Below are 23,582 nucleotides of genomic sequence, written 5' to 3'. Positions count from 1 at the left end.
CACCTCCTTGTACTGATAAAGGACTTTGGCAAAGTCTCAGAGTACAAATAAAAGTGCAAAAGACAGTCACATTTTTATATACCAACAACAAAGAGGAAGAGAAACAAATAAAAAGTACAATCCCATTCGCAATAGCCACACACAAAATGAAATACCTCTGTATCTTCCTAACCGGAAAAGTGAAAGACCTTTACAATGAAAACTATAAAACACTGTTCGAAGAAATCAAAAATGACACAAACAAATGGAAAAACATTCCATACTCATAGACTGGAAGGATCATGATTGTTAAGATGCCCATCCTACCAAAGGCAATCTACAGATTCATTAAATTACCAACATCACTCTTCTCAGACGTGGAAACGGTAATACAGAAAAACATATGGAAACATAAACAACCATGAATAGCCAAAACAATCCTCAGCAAAAGAAACAAAGCAGGAAGTATCACATGTCCAGACTTTAAACTTTATTGTAAGGCTACAATAATCAGAACAACCTGGTATTGGTACAAGAACAGGCATATGGACCAATGGTACACGATCAAGATTCTGGAAGTAAAATCTTAGTTTCTTAACCAACTCATCTTTGACAAGGCCTCCAGGAGAATCTATTCAGCACATGTGTTGAGAAAACTGGCTGACCACATGCAGAAGATTGAAACAGGACCCCTACCTAATACCATACATAAAAATCAACTCTAAATGATTCAAGACCTAAACATAAAACCTCACACTGCAAGAATCTTCGAAAATGCAGGAGACACCCTTATGGAAATTGGAATAAGGAAGCAATTTCTGAACAAAACCCCAAATGCTCATGCCATAAGAGATAAGATAGACAAGTTGAACCTCATCAAACTGAAAAGCTTCTGCAAGGCAAAAGACATCATCAGGAGAGCAGGGAAACAGTCCACAGATTGGGAAAAAATATTTGCCAGCTGTATATCTATCAAAGGCCTAAAATTCAGGATCAACAGGAAACTCAAATGTGTCAAAAATAAAAAAATAAACAGCCCTATTGAAAAGTGGGCAAAAGATATTAATAGACACTTCTCAAAAGAAGACACATGAGCAGCCAACAGATGCATGAAAAAAATGGTCAGCCTCATTAATCATCAAAGAAATGCAAATTAAAACCACACTGAGATACTGTGTAACTCCAGTCAGAATGGTCATCATCAATAATTCGAAAAACAACAGATGCTGGAGAAGATGCAGGGAAGAGTATGCTCCTACACTGTTGGAGAGAGTATAAACTAGTACAATCTCTGTGGACAAGTGTGGCGATTCCTAAAAAGTCTAAAACTTGACCTTCTACACAACCCAGCAATCCCCCTTCTGGGAATATACCCAGAGGAACTCAAATCATTCTGTAAAAAAGATACCAGCACACATTTATTGTAGCATTATTCATAATAGCAAACACATGAACCAAGTGTGCTGCCCATCAAAAGTGGACTAGATAAAAAAAAAAAATGTGGTATATACTAAATGCAATATTATGCAGCCATAAAGGACAAACAAAAGGACTTTTCAGCAACTTGGATGTACTTAGAGTCTATAATACTCAGTGATCTATCACAGAAACAAATAACTTAGTACCACATGTTCTCACGAATAAGTGGACTCTGAACATTTATCATAACACTATAAGAAAGGGATTGGCAGTAGCAGGAAACTGCCAAGGAAGTTGGGGGTGGGGAGGAGGGGCACAGCATATCAGTAAAGGTACCTGAACTCAAATAGGTGAAGTAAGGACCAAAGGGAGGTGCAAACTTTACCTGTATAACGTCCACTTGTATACCTAATCCTGAATTGTATCCTACATCTTTAAAATTAAAAAAACATTTTTAAAAAGGTTACATGCTACAACATACATTTTAAAGTCTGTTGTGTGACAAGCAGTTTTAATATACTATGATCTATATAGACAACCTCTAATGCCAGTATTGAGCTAGATGGTTGGTTCACAGATGTTCATTATTTTTTTAAAGTAAATTAATAATAAATATATGAAAATGTAAAAGAGGGTCATTCATATTCCCATAATTTTGGTGTATCATGTACTAGAGGTTATAATTAATCCTATCCTATAATCTAAGTTTCATTTTTAAAAAAAGTTTATTTCTTATGAATCAAATTCCTATTCCAAACAAGAAATAAAGCTGAATTAATAACTTTAGAATTATTTTGTTAAGTGTCCAATGATAAAAACATCAGTTTTTTTTTAATACTTACCATCCTTTATAGTTTCTTTTGTTAAGCTTCTTCCATAGTGCTGGTTTTGTGTCTCATAGCTATCAGAATGAACATGATAAACCTGTCAAAGAAAGTAGTGAATATTAAAAAGCTAATACTACTTGACCATGTGGAGTTTATCCCAGAAATGGAAGGGTGGTTAAAGATGAGACCTACTCATATGATATTTATTTCTAATAGATTGGAAGGGGGAACAAATCACATAGTCATATCAATGAATGCTAAAAAGGTATTTACCAAATTTAACATCCACTGTTGATGAAAACTCATTGTAATATAAGGATACATGAATACTTTCAATATATTAAAAATTATCTATCTCAATCCACCAGAAGTTAGCCTCAAGTTTAAAGGGGAAATAAGAAAGCATTTCTCTTAAGACTTTGCACGAAGATGTCCTCTTTGAGGGGACATTGTAAATCTAGCAAACCACTCTGATGTCCCCTTCTCAGGGGACATAAAGAGATTGCTGGTGATAATACAGGACAGACTTATGCCAGTGCAAATTTTTCAAAAATGCACGTTTGCTTGAAGTTTTCCATTCAAATTGCACAAAAAAGCAAATAAAGAAATGGAATATATACTAAGATATGATTGATCAGGTGAGAAGTAGTTTTCAGGAATTACTAGCACGTCCTTCCACATCTTCAAACAACAGACTGGACAATAATTACAAATTATTAATGTTGGGGGGAAGAAAATGAGACTGACTGAATTTTCTTCTTGAATAGAAAAAGAGCAGGTGGAAGATGTCCAACAAATTACTATTGGACAATATGTGTCAATGAACCTGCAATGCATGTCAGTGACTATTTCACACGTTACCACATACTAGAAAAATATGATATAAAATTTTGATTTGTCATAAATAAGGTCAATGTCCAAAACTCCATTATAAGCCAAATATCATTACAATACAATAACTGGTTTCAACAGTACACTATTTAATATGAAATGATTCACTTTTCATTATTTTGTAAAAAAAGTACAGTTGAGTTACTGGTAAATGATATGTGAGATGTCTCTGAGAGGGTTAAACTATAAGAAGCTTCTATAAAAAAGTATTCTACCACAATATATTTTATTATTAGCTAATATTATTCTGGGGTTAACAGCAAATGAAAATAGACGAGAGAAAGAAATTAGAGGTATAATCATTTTAAAAGGTAATGATGAAAGATTTGAAAACAGCGAAGGTTTAAAAAGTTGTCCAGTCAGATTTCTGCAGGACATATATTTCTTATTTGTTTTAACATTATTCCACTATGTTTTTTTCCTTTCCTGTAATTATAATTTTCTAAAATGAAATAACTGCTTGAACAACTTCTTGGTTTTATTTACAAACCAAATATCAAATTGAATTGTACTATTACTACCATAACATTGACAATTTATGCATAATGCTTCTTATTAGCTCTTGTATGTAAAACTTAAAAAGGAAGATCTATGTATCATCTTATGTGAATTCCAAAACTAATTATGCTTACATAAGTAAACAAGCATTTGGTTTATCCAAAAATTTTACCTCCACATGTCTAGAAGACATAGCATTTGTTTAGAGAGTATTATTCCACATTATATCTTTACTGTGGTATTTTTGTTTCAAGTTGGTCTCAACAATTTTTTCCCACTGTCATGCTCACTGCTGTTCATGCTGTGACTTTGCTTTTCCTACCATCAAAGTGAAATCTATTCCCCTCTCTATTAATGTGGACTGGCCCTATGCTAGATTCTGACCTACAGAATTTCACAGAAGTGACAGCAAGTAACTTCCTAACCCAGAGTACAAGAAATTCATGTAGCTCTTACTCTCACCTTCTTGGAATGGGGTACAGCAAAATACAGAAGCCCAAGTCAGCTTTCTGACAGCTAAGACCATATAGAAAACGGCCCAGCCAACAGTTAGTACCAACTTCCTGACATGAGAGTTGGTCATTTTAGACCATCTAGACCCAGTCAAGACATCAGATGACTGAAGCCCTATGAAAAACCCTAGATGAGATCACTGCAAGAACTGTCCACTTGAGCCTAGCTCAAATTGCAAACTCACAGAATTGTAAAAAAAAAAAAACTGTTTTAAACCATAAAATTTAAAACAAAGACCTAATTTTAATTTATCTTTTGAAAATATAGAAAAATTACTGAAATAGAAACTTAGCACTTTTTTCATGGAAAATCATAAATAATATCACATTTACTTTTAATACTCATTTTGTGCCTAAACTTAAGTCTTCTTTAAAACAAAATAAGCAGAGTCATAATCTTCAGGTTCAGTCATCCATCCATTTATTAATAACTTACTATATGCCAAGACTAGACAAACCGACCATATATAGATGAACAAAAAAAGATTTAAAAATCCCTGCCCTCACAGTGTTACACACTGGGGAGTTATGGACAACCCAATGCAAAAATATATTATCTTCTGATTTATTAGTGTTATAATGACATCCACAATTTTCAAAGGAAAAATACGTAAAGAGAAATGTGTGTACACTCTTACCCTCATGCCAAGCACCAAGAACCCAATTTCTTCCATTAATGGGTACTTGCTGACCTGTTGCTGAATCTTCTCAGGTGAGGCAAAAGGATCATAGCTTTTTCGCCCTATCTTTACATCCATTATACAGGGCTTATTAAATTTATGAGTCACATCTTCCAGTTTTAGGTATAAATCTGTTGTTAAAGAAAAACCACAATTAGTAATAGGCAAGCATATTTCTACTACTCAAGTGACTCCTGGGAGTGGGGAGTGATGAGGAAATCCTAAAACAGAGAAAAGAATTCAAATAAAACTATTACTTCACCTGAAAAACAGACTAACCAACAAATAAATTACAGGCATGAGTCACTGCAGCCGGCACTGGAGATTCAAATATATTACTATAAAAGCTCCAATTATCATATACAGCTGAACTTCTTACAGTTTTAGCTTGAAAACAAAGGTTTAAGGTTCATTGAGGAAAGAAGGGAAGAAATTCTTCCCTTCTTTCCTGTGTAAAAGAATCTTCTCTAGTTGCTTAATTATGAACATAAGAAGCATTTTTCTCCTAAAAACTTCTACTCAAAGACAGAAAAAATTATATCCTACTACCCATCATCATGACAAATAAGGTTAGAGAATACACATATTTTCTCTGAATTAAATAAAAGGGTATTGGGGGGAAGCCTTACTCTCTAATGTCCTTTCTTTGCCCTGTCCCACCAAGATTAGCACAGTTATTAAACAATAACTAAGAATTCTGTGCTGAACCAAAAGTAAGAATAATTCATTTAGGGCTTGAAAAAGTTTTAACTCCTTCAGATTTAAGTGGCAGGAGTTGAGCACAATGGCTCACACCTATGATCTCAAACACTTTAGGAGGCTGAGGCAAGAGGATTGTCTGAGCCTATGGGTTCAAGACCAGCCTGGCAATCTCACAAGACCTCATCTCTATAATAAATCATAAAAATTAGCCAGGTATGGTGGTGCACGACTGTAGTTCCAGTTACTTGGAAGGCTGAGACCGAAGGATTGCCTGAACTCAACAGATCGAGGCTGCAGTGGCCATGAGCGTGCCACTGCACTCCAGCCTGGGCGACAGAGTGACACTCTGACTTAAAAAAAATAAAAATAAAAAGAGGCAGAAATCTTCTCCTACAAAATAAAAGAGATATATTTTATCCCTAAAGTCAAAGAAGATAAAAATAGGGTTAGGACTGTGTAGAACTGGGTGAAGTTACGCACAAATAAGACAAAAAAGGAACTGCAGCCAGAGACCAGCAATGACACGCAAGAAGGACTCCTTCACACTTATAAGAAGGTTCTCCCAGACAGACATCTTCAGCAGGATAAGAGAAAACAAAATAACTGGACACAGACATAAAGCTGCTGCCAGTGAAAGGTAATGAGACAGGTGGGTATATCCTGAATCCACCCAATCCTGTGTCTAAAGGATAACCAGAGATGGTATGAGAAGATGGGGAATGAAGCAGCACAGGACAGTCCCTTCAGATCTTTTCTCCCATTTCCAACCACCTAGAGCAAAAGGGAAGAAAACAAATTCAGCCTCTCTCTAGAGTTGCATAATAATTTCAGTAACAAGGCTTGTATTTCAAATATCAGAAAAACTAGTTAGATCCTAATATGGTAGATCCTTGGCATTCACAAATTTATTATCATTAATTTGGATTTCAAGAGACTCCAAAAATCTTATTATGGTGAAGCTGACTATGAGTATAAAGAATTTATAAAGTATAAATGAGTGAATCTAGTTAACTATCACAGCATCTATATCTCAGTGTAGGGTTATTACACTCTATTTGTCAATTTGGTAGTGATTAAATGCAAAAAGTTTCTTTATGGTAAGAAAGAGGCAAGAGAAGCTAGGGTAGAGACTTTGCAAGTCTGAAATAAAATCCCTATCTCTTCATTCTCCTCTTGGAAAGAAAATACAAATGCAAACTCTCTATATAATAGGAATACAATAAGTGTTTGCTGAATGAATTAATGTTTGCCCTTCTCATTCCTACTCCCCAATAAAACTTTGGATTTGGCCTTCCTCATACTATAATAAACAGAGTCATTCCTTCAGTAAATTGGGCTGAGTATTATGGGTTTTATTTGATGTTTAAAATGGCCAAATATGATCTTCTTTACCTTACTTTCAAGTTCTTGACATGTTTCATATAATTGGAATTACCAAATAATTACTAGCCTTCAGAAATAAAACCTTAACTTAAGCCTACTGAAGACTGGTTTGGTGTTTTCTTTCAGTTCTCTAGCCTCAATTTTTAAAGTGAAAATAAAAAGTTGAGATTCTCATTTCTATCTTTCCCTCTATGTTATAAAACCAAACATCAAAACCTGCTTTAGAGATGCAGAATTCTTAAGAATAGGACGTTGTTTATCTAGCAGCTTACCACAATGCTTTTTAAAAAAGTAAATGGGGAAATAGGGCATGATCTGAGTACTGAGATTTTTATGATTATTTTATACTGTCATTAATAGAAATAAATCTGAATACTAATTCACTCTGAAAAATACTATTAACAAGTTTTTTTCCCTAAAAAAGAGCTTAATTCAAGGAAGGTCAATCTTGAAATTACTTAAATGACAAGTGGTATTTTACAACAGGGAAGCCTCACTTTTAAAGCAATGACAAAGACTGGAACTCAAAGGACACCTTTTCATCTAGGACCCTCTGGGTGTAGAGTGAAGCAGTATCTTTCCAATTGTAGGTCACAATCCATTATTGGATTCTGAATCTAATACACTGTATTAAAAAGATTTAAAAACCAAAAGTTTCTTAAATGAAAGATAAAAGAGAAAATATGAGACTATCTTACATATAGTAAGATTTCGTATTATTGTGTTTTACTCTCGGTGTTATAAACATTGAGTTGCAACATAAAAATGTATTTATTACACATCATAGACAAAGGAGATTTTTTTCTCCTCCACACTCTATAGACCCAGTGTTTTCCTGTTTTATTTTGAAAACAAGTTTTTAAAAATAATTTAGCTAGATAGAATATCACTGTGTCACTGTGGTGTGTGCCCAGCTAAAGAACTATCCTCAAATTCACAGAAGTAGTCTTTTTGCAGTCACTGTCATACTTTGGGAATCCAGTACCTTGGCCATAGTCCCTGTGAGTAGGAGCAAACATCTGATACAAGCTTGAACAGTCTTGCCAGTCTGGAATAGGACTCAGTGATAACCAGTTGGTGACCTCTGTAGGTGGCTGGTGCTAGAACAAGTAAATCCCCTAGTGTGGAGGGGAGAGGCAAGGGTGTATTAGTCCATATTGCATTGCTATAAAGGAATACCTGAGACTAGGTCATTTGTTTTTAAAAAGAGGCTTATTTGGCTCATGATTCTGCAGACTGTACAAGAAGCATAGTGTTAGCATCTGCTTCTAGCAAGGTCTCAAGAAACTTCCACTCATGGCAGAAGGCAAAGAGGGAGTAGATGTGTCACATGGTGAGAGAGGGAGCAAGAGAGGTATGCCAGACTCTTCTAAACAACGAGGTCTCATGTGAACTAATACGGCAAAAACTTATTACAGCAGAGAGGACACCAAGCCAATCATGAGGGATCCATTCCCATAGCCCAATCACTTCCTGTAGGCGATTTTTAAACTTTAACAGTAAGAATCTAATTTTAACATGAGATTTGAAGGGGACACACATGTAAACTATATCACAGGAACAGTACAGAAAGGCAGACAACTGAAAAGGAAACATTAAGAAAATATACAGAAAGAGTTCTCCCTGGGTTCTGATAGTGTTTGCTTTCTGGTTGCACTCCAATCTTGAACTCAGTTGCATAGCCATTGGCACTCATAAGACACTCCTGTATCTTGTACTCAATTTTTCCTTTTTGTTTAATTAAGTTCAAATTTATTTCTATAATCTGCACCCAAAAATCATAATTGAAATAATAGGTTTTAAAGCAGTTGCTTTAAAAGTAAAGAAAGTAGGTTCAAGTCTTCCTATCATTTGCTATCCAATGACCTCAGGAGCACTTCTCTAAACCTCAATTAAACATAAAATAAAGATAAGTATAGAATCTAGCATAGGTATATCACAAAGAATAAGTGAGATGATAAAGTGAAAAGTGTTTAGTTACAGTGTCAGTCCTAGTTTCATTCCCCCATCCACTCCAAAATAAAATTTCATACATTCAATATATAATTACGATCAAGGAACTGCTCTGCGATATACAGGTGAACAAAACAGATAAAAATTCTGCTTTACAGAGTTGCTTTTTTTTGAGTTGGAGTCTCACTCTGGTCGCCCAGGCTGGAGTGCAGTGGCACGTTCACGGCCACTGCAGCCTCAATCTGCTGGGATTAGGAAATCTTTCCACCTCAGCTTCCAAGTAGCTGGAACTACAGATGCAAGCCACCATATCCAGCTAGTTTTTGTGATTTATTGTAGAGACGAGGTCTCACCAAGTCACCCAGGCTGGCCTCGAACCCCCAGGTTCAGTCAATTCTTTCGCCTCGGCCTCCCAAAATGCTGGGATTAAAGGCTGAACCACCACACCTGACCTACAGAGTTGCTTTTTTTTTTGAGTTGGAGTCTCACTCTGTCGCCCAGACTGGGCAACAGAGTGAGACTCCAACTCAAAAAAAAAAAAAAAAGAGTAAAAATAGCATTATATTTAGCATAAGTCCTGGTGCATATTTGATATTCATCGTTCACATTAATTTTACCTGTAAGTATATGTAAATATTAAACATGCACACCCTTGAAAAATATTAAAACCTGCTAGACATGTTAGGTCACCAACGAGTTCAGGCTGAATATTGGAATGAGTTCAATATTCAGTATAAATAAAAATATAAGCTGATTCTCTGGAGTCTACCTTTACCCTTCCAGATAAGACAAGTATAATTAAATAACCACAAAATAAAAATATACAGTCACAACTCAATTATACATTTGAAAATGGATACTTTCTAACCCTGAGGCTAAAATCAGGTCTTAGTCTGCAGTTAAATATTAAAAAGAACATCTATTTATTATATATGGATTTTATCTCAAGTTAAAATAACTGTCCAAAGTATGTGTCGTGACTACAAAACATACTCATTCTGATCATTAACTTCAAGTTGGCTCTAACAATTGCTCAGTAATCATACTATATTTCCCAAGTCTACTTACTTTTCCATCCTTTAAGACTATTATTTCAGCCAGGATCGGTGGTTCAGCCTGCAATCCCGCGCCTTGGGAGGCTGAGGTGAGTGGACTGCCTGAGCCCGCGGGTTTGAGACCCGCTTGGGCAACCTGGTGAGACCTCATCTCTACAATAAATCAAAAAATTAGCTGGGTGTGGTAGCATACGCCTGTAGTTCCAGCTACTTGGGAGGCTGAGGCGGAAGGATCGTTGGAGCTCAGCAGGTCGAGGCTGCGGTGGCCAGGGGCGGCCACTGCACTCCAGTCTAGGTGACGGAGTGAGACTCCAACTCAAAAAAAAAACAAGACTATTATTTCACCCTTCCATCCTCCCTCATTCACACTCCCAGCTTGCTTCTCTATTGGTTTTTCTTTTTGAATTCCGAAGAAAAAGTGATAGATTATTTTAAGGTTATAGATGATAAAGATTACTGCAATAAATACAAGAGCTGGGTTTTCTTTGGGGCTATATTAATGGTAAAAAGATGTTGACAGCAAATAGAAGCTTGTTCTATAACTGGTTAAAGTATCTGATGAACTAAAAAATAAGACAGGTATGTTTCATCTGGAATAGTTTAAGTGCACTCTGACTAAGGTCAAGAATATAAATTAGACTGTATTAATATGATGTCTGAAAATATCTTATAAAATAATTATGATATGATTATTTCATATGATGTAGCTTGTAAGTAACAACAGAATTTTAAATATTCAAAAAAGAATAAAGCTGATTTTTAGGTATATATAGATGTGTGTGTATGAGTATATAAATCAAAGAAAGATAGTGTAAATAACTGTATTTACTTTTATAATTCTGGAAATTCTATTTAGGAATCTTATGAAGCCAGTCCTTCCAAAGTCTAAGGATTGGAACTTGTAAATCCCAGATCTAAAAAAGATATCCTGTAAAGCTTAGTACTGCTATTTATGTTATAAATAAAAGGACACCTCTTCATAAATATGTGAAGTTCACTTCAAGAGGTAACAATGACTAGAACTATAATTAAAATTTAGAGTTTATGGTCAATAACCTATTATTTACTTATAGAAAGTGTATATAAAATTTCTATAGTTCCCTAATGTTTTTAGGTGACAGTCATAAAAATAACTACAAAGCATTAAAAAATACAATACTTCCCACTGTTACAAGCAGACTATTAACTCATTCGTGATCGCTGACGTGAAATTACGTTATTCCAAATTCTGTTTCCAGTGGCTGCTAACGTGAATTTATATCATTTCAAATTCTGTTCCTGGTTGCCACTGATGTGAATTTACATTGTTGTAAACTGTTTCTGAATAACATATACTCAGTTTACAATCTGAATAAAAATACCAAGTACAGAATGCTAGTACAGAGTGGTGTCTGAGGAAAATACTGGATATATCTGCAACTTTCAAAAGCTGTATTGTGAAAAAGGTGACAAATTGGAAAAGACCATTTCACTTGTGCTTAACGACAGAAGTTTGCGGCTACCAGCTTCAGATTTTTTTATTTTTATCCGCAGTCAGTATTAGGAAAGTAAAAAATGTGCCGATCGCGAATTTGTTAAGTAAGATTTCTTAGTGGCTTTACAAAGGATGCTGTTAACAGGCTCAAAATATTTATATATTTTAAGTTGTTGATAATAGTATAAGATTGCATAGGTTACTATGAATGAAAGAAACTTTATCTTGTTATAAATATGTATAATTAAATAAAATTATCTTAAACATAAATTATATATATATGTAGTTTTATAATATGTTAGGTATAAAAAAACTCCTGGAGCAAATTTTCTACTGCTATGACACAGTCTTGACATGCAGAGAAAGAAAGGCAAAAAATTTCCTAGTATCAAAGGAGGAAAAATAAAAATATTAATTTTGAAAAAATTTTAAAGTCTACAGATAATTAAATAGTAAAGATAAAATAATTAGTTCTGTTAAAGAAAAGACAAGGGGGAGGGTATTTAGGGAACTGAAGGAAGACCTATTTAGCTCCCTTGAATAAACATTATTGATTGCATAAATTATGAAAATATGGGTTCCAAGTTTCATTAAGTTTTTCCTCACTGTATCTAGAAAATCTACTAGGTATTAGCTGCCATCTTCATTTCTAAACCTCCCAGAAAATGAAGAAAGGCCAGGGAAACCACTGCCCAACCACAAAGCCAAATGGAAAAACAGACAAGATCCTGTTTTTCCATATCAATCTTCAGCTACTTCTGAGAACAACACAATTTGAAAGTAGAAAGAAGTGTATACCCGGGCGTGGTAGTGCGTGCCTGTAGTTCCAGCTACTTGGAAGGCTGAGGCGGAAGGATCACCGGAGCCCAGCAGGTCGAGGCTGCGGTGGCCGGGAGCGGCCACTGCACTCCAGCCTGGGTGACAGAGTGAGACTCCAACTCATAAAAAAAAAGAAGTATAAGTAGAGACCTTGAAACCCCAAATTTAGGGGAAAGGGAAAGAGAGAGAACAGACATGTATGCTAGCTTGAGTTCATGATTCCTAAAACTTGACTAGTAGCTACATCTAGAAACCTATCAATCAATTAGGTTGGAGATTACATTTGCTCAAACCTACTTGATATTATACTTTTCTAACTAACCCTCCACATAACTATCTATACCTAAAGATTTTTTATGGTACGTGTACTTGGCTTCTATGTGTTAATACACAAGTATAAATGAGATTTATTATATATAACTAGCCTGAAACCTTCAAAGATAATTGCCAACAAATGTTAAATTAAAAAAATTCCATTGGCCATGTTCTAAAATTAGATGATGGTGATGACTGTACAACTCTGTGAATATACTAAAACCACTGAACAGCATGCTTTAAGTGGGTGCATTTTATGGTATATAGATTATATCTCAATAAAATTATCATGACAAAATTAAAGGGAAAACCTTACTGACCAGCATATTCTTATGTAATAATTTGTTGAGTAAGTTGTTTTTACAGCATTTTGCTACTTTGGATTATAAAAAAACTGTATCAGCTTTATAAAACTCTACCCTGAGTACATAAGAAAAGCTCAAACAAAAAGAAAAAAAGCAGGCAACAGAGTCATAAATTTAAGACCACATAAAGCACAGTAATGCAAACCATAGTATTTTACTAAAACTTAAGAAAATATTTGTTTTCATGATCCTGCGAGCTAAACATGTCACAACTTTACCATCTTACATTTCTTTCATTTATAATCAAAAGGATAAAAACAGAAAGATGATTCTATAAAGTCTCTAGCAAAATCAAAACTAAATAATCTGCATGATCCAACATCTTACAGAGCTAATAAAGTAAGAAAGGAACAGAAAATCCCAAGGAAACTGTATTATATACTACTCATCATGTATACTTTACTCCCTGTCCTTTTTCCTCTTTTGTTTACATTTTCTTCACCTCATCTTAGTAGTACTAATAGCACCATTTATATTCAAATAAAAGAATCAGAGATTATAAAACATTCTCACATAAGATAACATGCATCTTCATAACTCTGTGGTATTACTTTTAATCTGTAGAAGAAAAGGTAGAGTTCAAAAAGGTTCCTGAGCTAGTCAAGTTCACAAAACTTGTAAATAACCAAGGTAGAAGTCAAGTCTTTTACTTTAAAGCTATTGCTCTTTCTATGTTAGCATAGGATGAACCTCAAGATTATTTAGTACTGAAGACCGGCAAGGTTGTCGATTGCTGGCAATTCTTTGATTTTTAAATCATGTGCTAGTAATCCTAAGCCAAAAAAAGTTATTTTTAATTAAAACATTTCTTCATTTAAATTATTTCTGAAAACTCTGCTTTTCAAAGAAATTATGCTATGTTTGCTCAGTTATTCCATCATCTCTAAACAATCTTTTAAACTGAACATTTAATTACCTAGATTTCCAATCAAGCATCACCTTCAGCAATCTTTTTCAATCTTTCAGTGTCATTTTATTAAAGAATAAATATTTGCCCTAAATTAAACAATAATCAGTAGCAAAGCTTACTGGGATCTAGATACCCTAACTTCTCCTTTATCTCATATACAACATTTCTAAAAAGTTTCACTTAGAGCAAAGAAAACACAAAGGAAAACATTACAACAGAAAGCACTACAAAGCAAAGGGGTCTCTACAAGCATGTGCAAGAGACTATAAAGCAAATGATGACCAAAGAACAATCATAATGACTTGTGAAGTAATTTAAGCAAAATGCTGCTCTGAATCATAGACGTGTGTACATTTGGGAATAAAAGACCTATATGCCCACCAAAAGGAGGAAGGAATTAAGGGAGGATAAAAAGAAAGGAAGGAGGAAAGAAAACGAAATAGTTAATAGAGTCTCAACTCACTTTTCTTTTTTCCCATCCAATAAAGTACAGGGGATCCTAAATACCTGAAGGAGCCATAGATTCACTATTACCGAGCTGAGGATACAGGAGGATATGACAATTCCCTATTAGTGAAATTTGGCACACAGTCAGTGAGTTGACGGAAGACAAGAACTGAGAAAAGGAACAAGCTCAGACTGGAGTCCCTTCTCTGATGGTTCAAGAGAACGGAAGAGAAATCCCTTCTCTGATGGTTTAATGTTGTTCAAGAACTATCTACATCAGAAAAATTTGTAGCTTTTATTAGCAAGCATATCACTAAACTCCAACACAGACCTGCATAATCAAAATGTCTAGAAGTTGAGCCTATACCTTTTCTTTTTCTTTCTTTCTTTTTTTTTTTTGAGTCAGAGTCTCACTCTGTCACCCAGGCTGGAGTGCAGGGGCATGCTCACAGTCACCGCAGCCTCAACCTGCTTGGCTCAGGCAATCCTTCTGCCTCAGTCTTCCAAGTAGCTAGAACCACAGGCATGTGCCTCCGTGCCCAGCTAAATTTTTGATTTATTGTAGAGACAAGGTCTTGCCAAGTTGACCAGGATGGTCTCGAATCCCTGGACTCAGGCAATCCTCTTGCCTCCGCCTCTGAAAGTGCTGGGATTATAGACGTGTGAGCCACAGCACCCAGCTTTACCTTTTAACAAGACCATAGTGGGTTATTAAACTCATTCAAGTTAGAAACCCTTTCCTCTCAATTCAACTTTGTCAATGGTTAGATACTCAAGCTACCCATTTAATTAAATTCTGTCTGCTCTGGCAAAGGCCTTTAGAATACTAATAAAATAATACAAATAATAATCTTTGAGAGTCAAGTATTACTAATCTTAAAAAAGAGAAATTCTGTGCCTTTACATAGGTCATTTTATCCTCTATGAAACTTACCAGTGTTTTTCAAAAGATTGCAATTTAAAGCCTGAAATTGAGGAATGAAGAAGTAGAGTAAGAGGGAGGAAGTAATAGAGAGAAAATTATTTTTCTTGATTTGCTTTTATTACTCAAAATGGGAAAAGAAATTGCACAATAAAGTAAGAAAAAAATATCTGTAACTTAAGATAGCATTAAATACTAGTGTGTGTGTGTGTGTGTGTGTGTGTGTGTGTGTGTGTGTGTGTGTATTTCCTTTCAACTATAACAGATTATTTGCTTGTGTATGCCATTTTAAAAAATGGTTATGAAAACAAAAGTATTCACAAGTTTTGTTTGGTGAAGGAAATAGAAAGAAACACATAAAGCTGAACACGGTGGCTCATACCTTTAATCCCAGCACTCTGAGAGGCTGAGGCAAGAGGATTGCTTGAGCCCATGGGTTCGAGACAAGCCTGGGCAACATGGCGGGACTTCATCTCTACAGTAAACCAAAATATTAGCTGGGTGTGGCAGTGCGTGCCTATGGTTTCAGTTACTTGGAAGGCTGAGGTGGAAGGATCAGTTGAGCCCAGCAGGTCAAGGCTTCAGTGGCCATGAGTGTTGCAACCTGGGTGACAGAGTGAGACTCCGACTCAAGAAAAAAAAGAAATTCTGTGTTCTGTGTTTTTATACTGCATACTAGGTTTAATTTTACAAAAAGCCTTTTAAAAAGCCACTCTTATGAATCAAAAGTAAAGTAAAAGATAGATTTTTAAGAAAAAGATTACCATTTGGTGCAGTGGGAGGTGACCAGATGCCATAATATTTTGGCAAATATTTTCGTAGCTCTAGAAGAACACCATCAGTACAATCAGCAGCATAAACCTGAAACAAAGAGAAACATAACATTGTTAGTTTCTTATAATGCTTTACAATAGCCCTACAAATTTCTCAAATGAAACATATTGTGTTGAATTATAATTTATCTCATGAATTTCAATTTTAAGAAAATCTGAAATAAGCAAAAAAGATTAATGTGTCTCCAATGAATAAATATGTATTATTTCGAGCATATTCGTCTTTGTTATCTAATTCTAGACTTTCACTGTCCTTGAACTATTTTACAACTATGTAAGTTGTAGGCACTGACAACAAAATAATTGTTTTCCATAGACATGCAAATAAATTCTAACCAGAGGAGGTTCAATTGACTTTTCTCCATGCCCCATGAGAGGATATTTAGTATCCATATATAAATTCATTTCAAATTCCCTTTATTCCAAATGCATGTGTGCTTGTTTGACTTCTCTTGAATCAGTTTTAACATCTGTCTGGTTGGCTTCCTCACTAAAAAATGAGGTAAGGAAAGCCTTTAATATGTATTTATTTTATATTTGTAAGGGAGTTGTGATTTTATTTTTTTTAAAAAATCCTTTAACACGATGTATTGTTTAATTCCTTGATTTATAACCAATACTAGAAATTTCTAATATCTTAGACCTTAGTTCTAGCTTTTTTTTTACAAGGAGAGAAGGAAAATATATTTGTTTTAAAAACAACTTGTAAGACATTTTGAGTCAATGAACATGTTCTTAATATGCTCTACCTAGGTATCTAAGACCATTAAAGTTTACTTGTATAAAATGCTTATGAAAGCTTAGTATTAGAATTTAACTATATATGTCAAACCATATGCATATCAAATAATTGTGTGTAATGTAATTCTACAGAATAAACTCAAGTATGGCAGACTCACCAAACATCCACATGGCACATTATTTCCCAGACTCCCATGTTGAAATTTGAGTAGAAGTGATATTAGTCACTTCCAGGCCAAGGTAATTAAGAACAGGTGTATCTTAATATCCCTCCATTCCTAGCACAATGACTGTGAGGGCAATTTCATGATGATCTAATTACAAGATGGAGGAATGAAGTAGATTTTTGTGTACTGCCCTAAAAAACTCTAGGATATGTTTGTAAGTGGAAAAGATAAGGACATATTACATACAAATATGTATAGCAGGTTCATGAAATTAAATAAGATACACATCTGTATCATCTCCATAAAAACACAGGAGAAATTGCAAGTATACATTTAAAAGTATTCATAGTTTAGTTCTGAGATGGAAATAAAAGAGTGGAAAGGTAAACTTTCTCCTCTTACTTTAATTTTTTTTTTAAGTAGTAGGACTGATTTTACTGCAAAATGTCAAACAAGATAACCTAAAAGCCTTTCTACCTTGAAATGTAGAATAAAATATAACAAATATTTGCTTGAAAGTGCTAAACTGAGCAGTGATGTTTGGGCTTCACAGAGGTTGACGCTGAAGAACAGAACCAAAGGATCTCTTAATTCAGGAACCAGGCAGAGCTGAGGACAGAGTTACTATGCTGAAACAGAGAGAATAAATAAAATTCTAAATAACGAACAGTTGAAAACCTCAGCTTCCTTCTTCCTTCCCCAGCCACTACACTCCAAAAATGCTGGCAGCCAAGCTGATTGACAAAAAGAGAGAAGCAGCAAAATTCAGAATGAAAAAGGGGGTCATAATTAGACATAGCATAGACGGTGGTATCTACTCAAAGGAAAAGAGGTTGTTTTACAAAAAGAAACCCACCTGCACTTATGTGTTTATCACAGCACAATTGCAAAGATGTGGAGTCAACCTAAATGTTTATCAACTGATCAGTTGGTAATGAAAATGTGGTATTATATATACTATGGAATACTATTCAGCCATTAAAAAAATGAAATAATCTTTTTGTAGCAATGTGGATGAACTGGAGACCATTATCTTAAGTAAAACGGGAATGGAAAATGAAATACATGTTCTCACAAGTGGTAGCTGAGCTAAGGGTCTGCAAAGGCACATATAGAAGAATATAATGGACATTGGAGACTCAGAAGGGGGAGTGTGGGAAGAAAGGAAGGAAAGAAGGAATGAAAAATCACTTATCGGGTACAATGTGCACTAGTGGGGGTGACAGGAACACTTATAGCACAGACTTCTTCACCACTAGACAACACATCCATGTAATCAAAAAACATTTGTACTCCCCAAAACTATTGAAATTATTTATTTTTAAATGAAGAGACTATAAAGAACTTTGCCAAGCGTGCATGCAGTGGCTCACACCTGAATGCCAGCACTTTCAGAGGCCAAGGCAATAGGACTGACTGAGCCTAGGAGTTCAAGACCAGCCAAGGCAACCTGGCAAGACCTCATCTCTACAATACATTATAACAAAGCAAAACAAAAAATTAGTTGGGTGTGATAGTGTGCATCTGCAGTCCCAGCTATTTGGAAGGCTGAGGCAGAAGGACTGCCTGAGCCCAAGAGTTAGACGCTACAGTAGACGTGGTCATGTCACTCCAGCCTGGGCAGCCTGAGTGACAAGGTAAGACTCCTACTCAAACAAACAAACAAACAAAAAAACTAACATATTTTACTATCAAATCAACAAAAAAGTCCAAAGACCTTTAACTGAGTCACTGGTTCATAATCTATTCCTTCCCAGAAAAGAAAACTAGAAAAGGAAGAAAAGGTAAAAAAGAGGAAAGGAAGAGAAAGAAGCAGAGGAAGACAATATGCTCCTCAACTCATTTTATGAAGCTAAAAGAAATGTGATATCAAAACCAGATAAGAACAATATATGCAGAAAACAGTTCGACTTTATTTATGCACACTGCTGGAAAAACATTTTAAACATTACCAAGCAAAATCTAACAATGCATATTATTAAAAAAACAAATAAAAAGTCCTATTTAAGTAGGTTTTATTCCAGAAATGAAAGCTAATGCTACTACAGAACTCTATTATTGTATTTTATAACACTAACAGTCTAAAGAAGGGAACTTATCATTTCACTAGATACAGAAAAGGTAGCTGAAAACTATTCAGTACCATTCATGTTTTAAATAGTTCCTTAAAACAAAAATAGAAAGAATGCTGTGTATCTTCCCTTTGCTACTCCACTCTTCTCCACCTAAGAGGCTGACTCAAACTGCATTAATGAGGTACCTTCCCTCCTGCTATTGGAAGACACCAACAAAACCCTGGAGAGTAGGAAAAGAGTTGCGGTCAGGTTATTTACTTCTCTAGCTTCTTCCTTACCGGGTCTTATCCGCTCATAAAGATACTTCCCTGGGTTCCAGAAACTGCTTTCCCTCATTGCCCCTTCAAGCACAGGAATGGTATAATATTATAACATGATCCTTTGTAGGTTGCTGAAAGCTCTGACCACACCTCTGTAAATAGTCTCTTTATTAAACTGACAGAGTGTGCCATTTGTTTCTTAACAAAACTTTGATGACAGAGGGTAATTTCCTTAACCTGAGAAGAAATATCTATCGTGAACTTAGAATAGGAATCTTTAAGAAATGAAATAGAAAAGATTAAACTACATCACATACATTAAAGATAAGCACTGTTTTTCATGAAGCTTTTGTTTTGTTTCTGGTACATACACACAGTGACCTAGAACATGCTGTCAAATATATTTCTTACTGTGAGTCACCACAGAAAACTCTGAAAAACACTTTGAATACAACAAAACAAATCTTACCTCACTTACCATATTATAGAATTCCAGCTCTCTTGGGCCCCTTGGAGGTGGCTGTAACTGTTTTAAAACTGTGCCATCTGGATGTTGCAGTATGCCTATGGAACAAATATCAAACTTTTTTTTATGCTTTCATAATATCATACTTTGCTTCATAAAATAGGTTTGTTCTAAAGTGACAGATAAATCACTTTCATAAATTTAAGAAATCACTTTTATTCACTTCAGAAATTTTTAACTTCAACCAACATGTTTCAGTACTTGTATGCAAAGCACGAGAACACAAATTCCAAACATCTTAGCTTTATTGTCTCCAACCACTACTCCTTTATGGCACCCTCAGACTTTCTAATAAATAGAATATATGTGTAAATTTTTATAGAAATTCCTCAGTAATAGTATTTTCATGAGCTGTTAAACAAGAAGCAAGGTAAAAGCAATAGTACAATTTAATCTCACTTTTAAAAAACAAAAAAACATGTTAACAGTGCTCATACATGAATTTCCTACTAGATAATTTTTTATAAGTCTCTCTCATCTGTTATAAGAAAGCCCCTAAAATATTTTCCTGATTCAGATGTTCGGAATACAGTTGTACAGATAGTATAAGGGTGTCTAGCCAACGGGAAAAGTGAGGACTGAAATCAGGCAATGAGTCTGGAGCAGGAAGGAGCACCTTTTTCTAAAGTCACCATATACATACTAACACTGGCACCATCCCTAAACTATGAAGATTCATTCCCAAATTTATATGTTAATATCTTAATATTTCATATATTGGGGTTTCACAAAATCATTAGAATATGGCTAAAATAAATATATTTAGAATTGAAATAAAATATTTCACTTGAGTTTCCACTTCTCTTTGGCAAGTATTAGGAATTATTCTTTCAAGTTGGATGGGTAATATGATGAAATAAGGTTTGACAGAGGCAATCTCACATATGAGCATGAAAACTCAATCATCACACGAGCTACAAAAGGATCTAGGAATTTTTAATCATGGCAAAAATGTAGAATTCAATTAGCAAAAGCAGAAAATCTCAGCTTATGAGATAACAATCAAGGTTTTTGTTTGTTTTTTTTAAGAGCTAGATACAGAATAAAAGAAAGGTTAATATTAACCTATATGGATAAGATTGGCTGGTAAACAGTCAAAAGACAATGGGATTTCAAGGAGTAGTCTATTATAACTAAAAATCACTGAAGAATTTTGTTCTTCAAGGTTGGGATGGAGAACAAGAAAGGCCTTTAACTTTCATGGTTATGGGGCAAATGATGAGTGGTAGATGTAAAGAAGCCTTGATGAACAGAACTCCAGAGGGGGAAAAATAGGGCATTCATAAATAAGTCAAGAATCACAACAACTTTGAGGTAGGCACCTGGTCTAGATCCAGGTATCTTTCCATTAGACAAATACATTTTATCAAGTGAGCAGATATCAACTAGGCTGTACACAACAGTGTGGGGTAGCAGGATGAATTAGATTATAATAGGCCCAATGCCAAAAAAAAAAGTGCACTAAATTCAAGAAAAAATTATGAGACATACCGAAAAAAAAATTTTTTTAATCGAGAAAACATGCAGTATAATCAAGAGGAAACAGTAAATAGAAGCTGACACAGAGATTACCAAGTCATTGTAATTAGTAGAGTGTTAAGATAAAAATTATAAATATGCTACAGAAATTATAGAAAATTATGGATATAAATGCTGGACAGATGAGATATTTCCAAAGAAAAATAGCCTCTAAAAAAGAACCAAAATAAATTTGGAAAATTTTCAGCCATTATTTTCTTAAATATGCCCCATTCACCAAACTCAGGATCATAGAGCCCACTTAACTTTGAAGTGGGACCAGAACAACAGAGGATACCTCAGCAGCCTAGCATGTGGTTAGTAATGACCAAGTAAAAGAACAGTAACCTACATTTGCAGAAGGGGCATGAATATAAATAAAACCATCTCTAAGGCTTAAGTTCCCAAGGAAGACCTAAACCAGAGGGCTAAACAAGAACACAGAGAAAAATCCTCTGGCAAATCAAACATCCTACACAAAAGATGACACCAGCAGAATTTTAAATCCATGGTGCACTCAAGTATATCAGTCGGCTCTGCCTTCTATAACAAAAGATCATAGCAGTTTAAACAACAGAAATTTATTTTCCCATAGTTCTGAAGGATAGAAATCCCAGATCAAAGTGCTGGGAAATTTCATTCCTAGTACACAGTCTTTTCTTAGCTCATAGATCACCTCATCATGTTCTCATGTGATAAAGAGAAAGCAACCTCACTAGTATATTTTATATGGACACTATTCTATCTAATCAGAGCTCCACCCTTATGGCCTCATTTAAACTTAATTAGCTCCATAAATCTGTCTCTAGGGTGTGGTAGAGCACACCTGTAGTTCTGGCTACTTAGAAGGCTGACGTAGAAGGATATCCTGAGCTCAGCAGGTTGACACTGGGGTGGCTGTGAGCACGCCACTGCACTCCAGCCTGGGTGATAGAGTGAGACTCCACCTGGAAAAAAAAATCTGTCTCTAACATTCCTAGGAAAAAAAAAATTATCTCTATACAGGGCCTATCTCTAAATTCAGTCACACTGGGAGTAGGACTTCAACATAAAGATTTTGGGGGACATAAATACTCAGGCCATAACAACAAAACTCAAATTTGGCTCAACTCCCACTAGACTGGCTCAAATCACCAATACTGATAGTTGAGTAAAAGAGGTATATTAATTTCAGTAATGAATACTGCTTGCCTCAGTTACTACACATGATGTCCATCAGAATTTAATAAAAATTACAAGACATTAAAACCAAGAAAAAAAAATACTGTCAAGAGTTTAAAGCAAAATATAGACTACTTTCAGATATGACAGTGATGTTGGAAATTATCAGACAAAGGAACTTACCCATAATTAGTATGTTAAAAGCTATAACAGAAAAGTTAGATAACATGCATGAAAAGACAACACATTTCAGCAGAGAGAAACTTAAGAGTTAAGTGAAAACAGGGACAGGCATGGTGGTTCACACCTGTAATCCCAGCATTTTGGGCAGCTGAAGTGAGAAGACTGCTTGAGCCCAGGAGTTCCAAACCAGCCTAGACAACACAATGAGAGCTTGTCTCTACAAAAATTAAAAAAAAAAAAAAAAAATAGCTAGGCATGGTGGCAAGCACCTGTAGTCCCAGGTACTTGGGAAGTTGAAGGATTGCCTGAGCCCAAGAGTTTGAAGCTGTGGTAAGCCATGATCATGCCACTTGCACTCCAGCCTGGGCAACAGAGTGAGACCCTGACTCAAGAAAAAAATAAAGACTTAAGTGAAAATAGTAGAAATAAAATACATGGTGAGCAACCCTCTTTCAGGTCTCCTCCTGCTGTGGGAGCTTTTCTGTCTTCTTAATAAACTCCTACTTTCTAAAAAAAAAAATATATGGTAACAGAAAAAATAAGCTTTTTATGAGCTTATCAGTAGACTCAAAACAGCCAAGGAGAGAATAAATGAATCTGAAGTGAGATCAATAGAAATTACATGTATTGTACAAACTGAAACACAAAGTAAAAAAGAGCAGAGAAATCAGAAGAAAATATCCAACATTTGTAGAATATCAAACAATCTAAGATAATTATCATAAGAATTCAAGGAAAAAAACAAGATAAAGACACACCCGTGTTAATTATAGTGTTAGTCACAATAGTTGAGAGGTGGAAGCAACTTGAATGTCAACAGATAAATAGGTAAAGAAAATGGGATATAAGTATACAATATTATCCAACCTTAAGAAGAAAAATTCTTTCTTAAGCTTCAACATGGAAAAACCTTAAAGACAAAATGCTAAGTGAAATAAGCCAGTCACTATAAGATAAATACTTCATT

The 23,582-nt window shown here is 35.0% G+C and overlaps 1 protein-coding gene across 1 annotated transcript in view; it reads right to left on the bottom strand.

Annotated features, from left to right (window-relative positions):
* Positions 1–23,582, bottom strand: part of IPMK (inositol polyphosphate multikinase) — a 48,037-nt gene that overhangs the window by 4,041 nt on the left and 20,414 nt on the right. The window contains exons 3-6 of the mRNA XM_008061685.2: positions 19,706–19,791; positions 15,916–16,012; positions 4,765–4,937; positions 2,241–2,322 (exon numbers count right to left, since the gene is read on the bottom strand). Of these exons, the coding sequence (XP_008059876.2) occupies positions 2,241–2,322; positions 4,765–4,937; positions 15,916–16,012; positions 19,706–19,791 (438 nt within the window). The remainder of the gene's footprint in view (positions 1–2,240; positions 2,323–4,764; positions 4,938–15,915; positions 16,013–19,705; positions 19,792–23,582) is intronic.

The sequence above is a fragment of the Carlito syrichta genome, unplaced genomic scaffold (genome assembly GCF_000164805.1).
Source record: "Carlito syrichta isolate Samal-C Ts95f unplaced genomic scaffold, Tarsius_syrichta-2.0.1 Scaffold305437, whole genome shotgun sequence".
NCBI lineage: Eukaryota > Metazoa > Chordata > Mammalia > Primates > Tarsiidae > Carlito > Carlito syrichta.
This window is presented reverse-complemented; position numbering and strand designations above follow the sequence as displayed.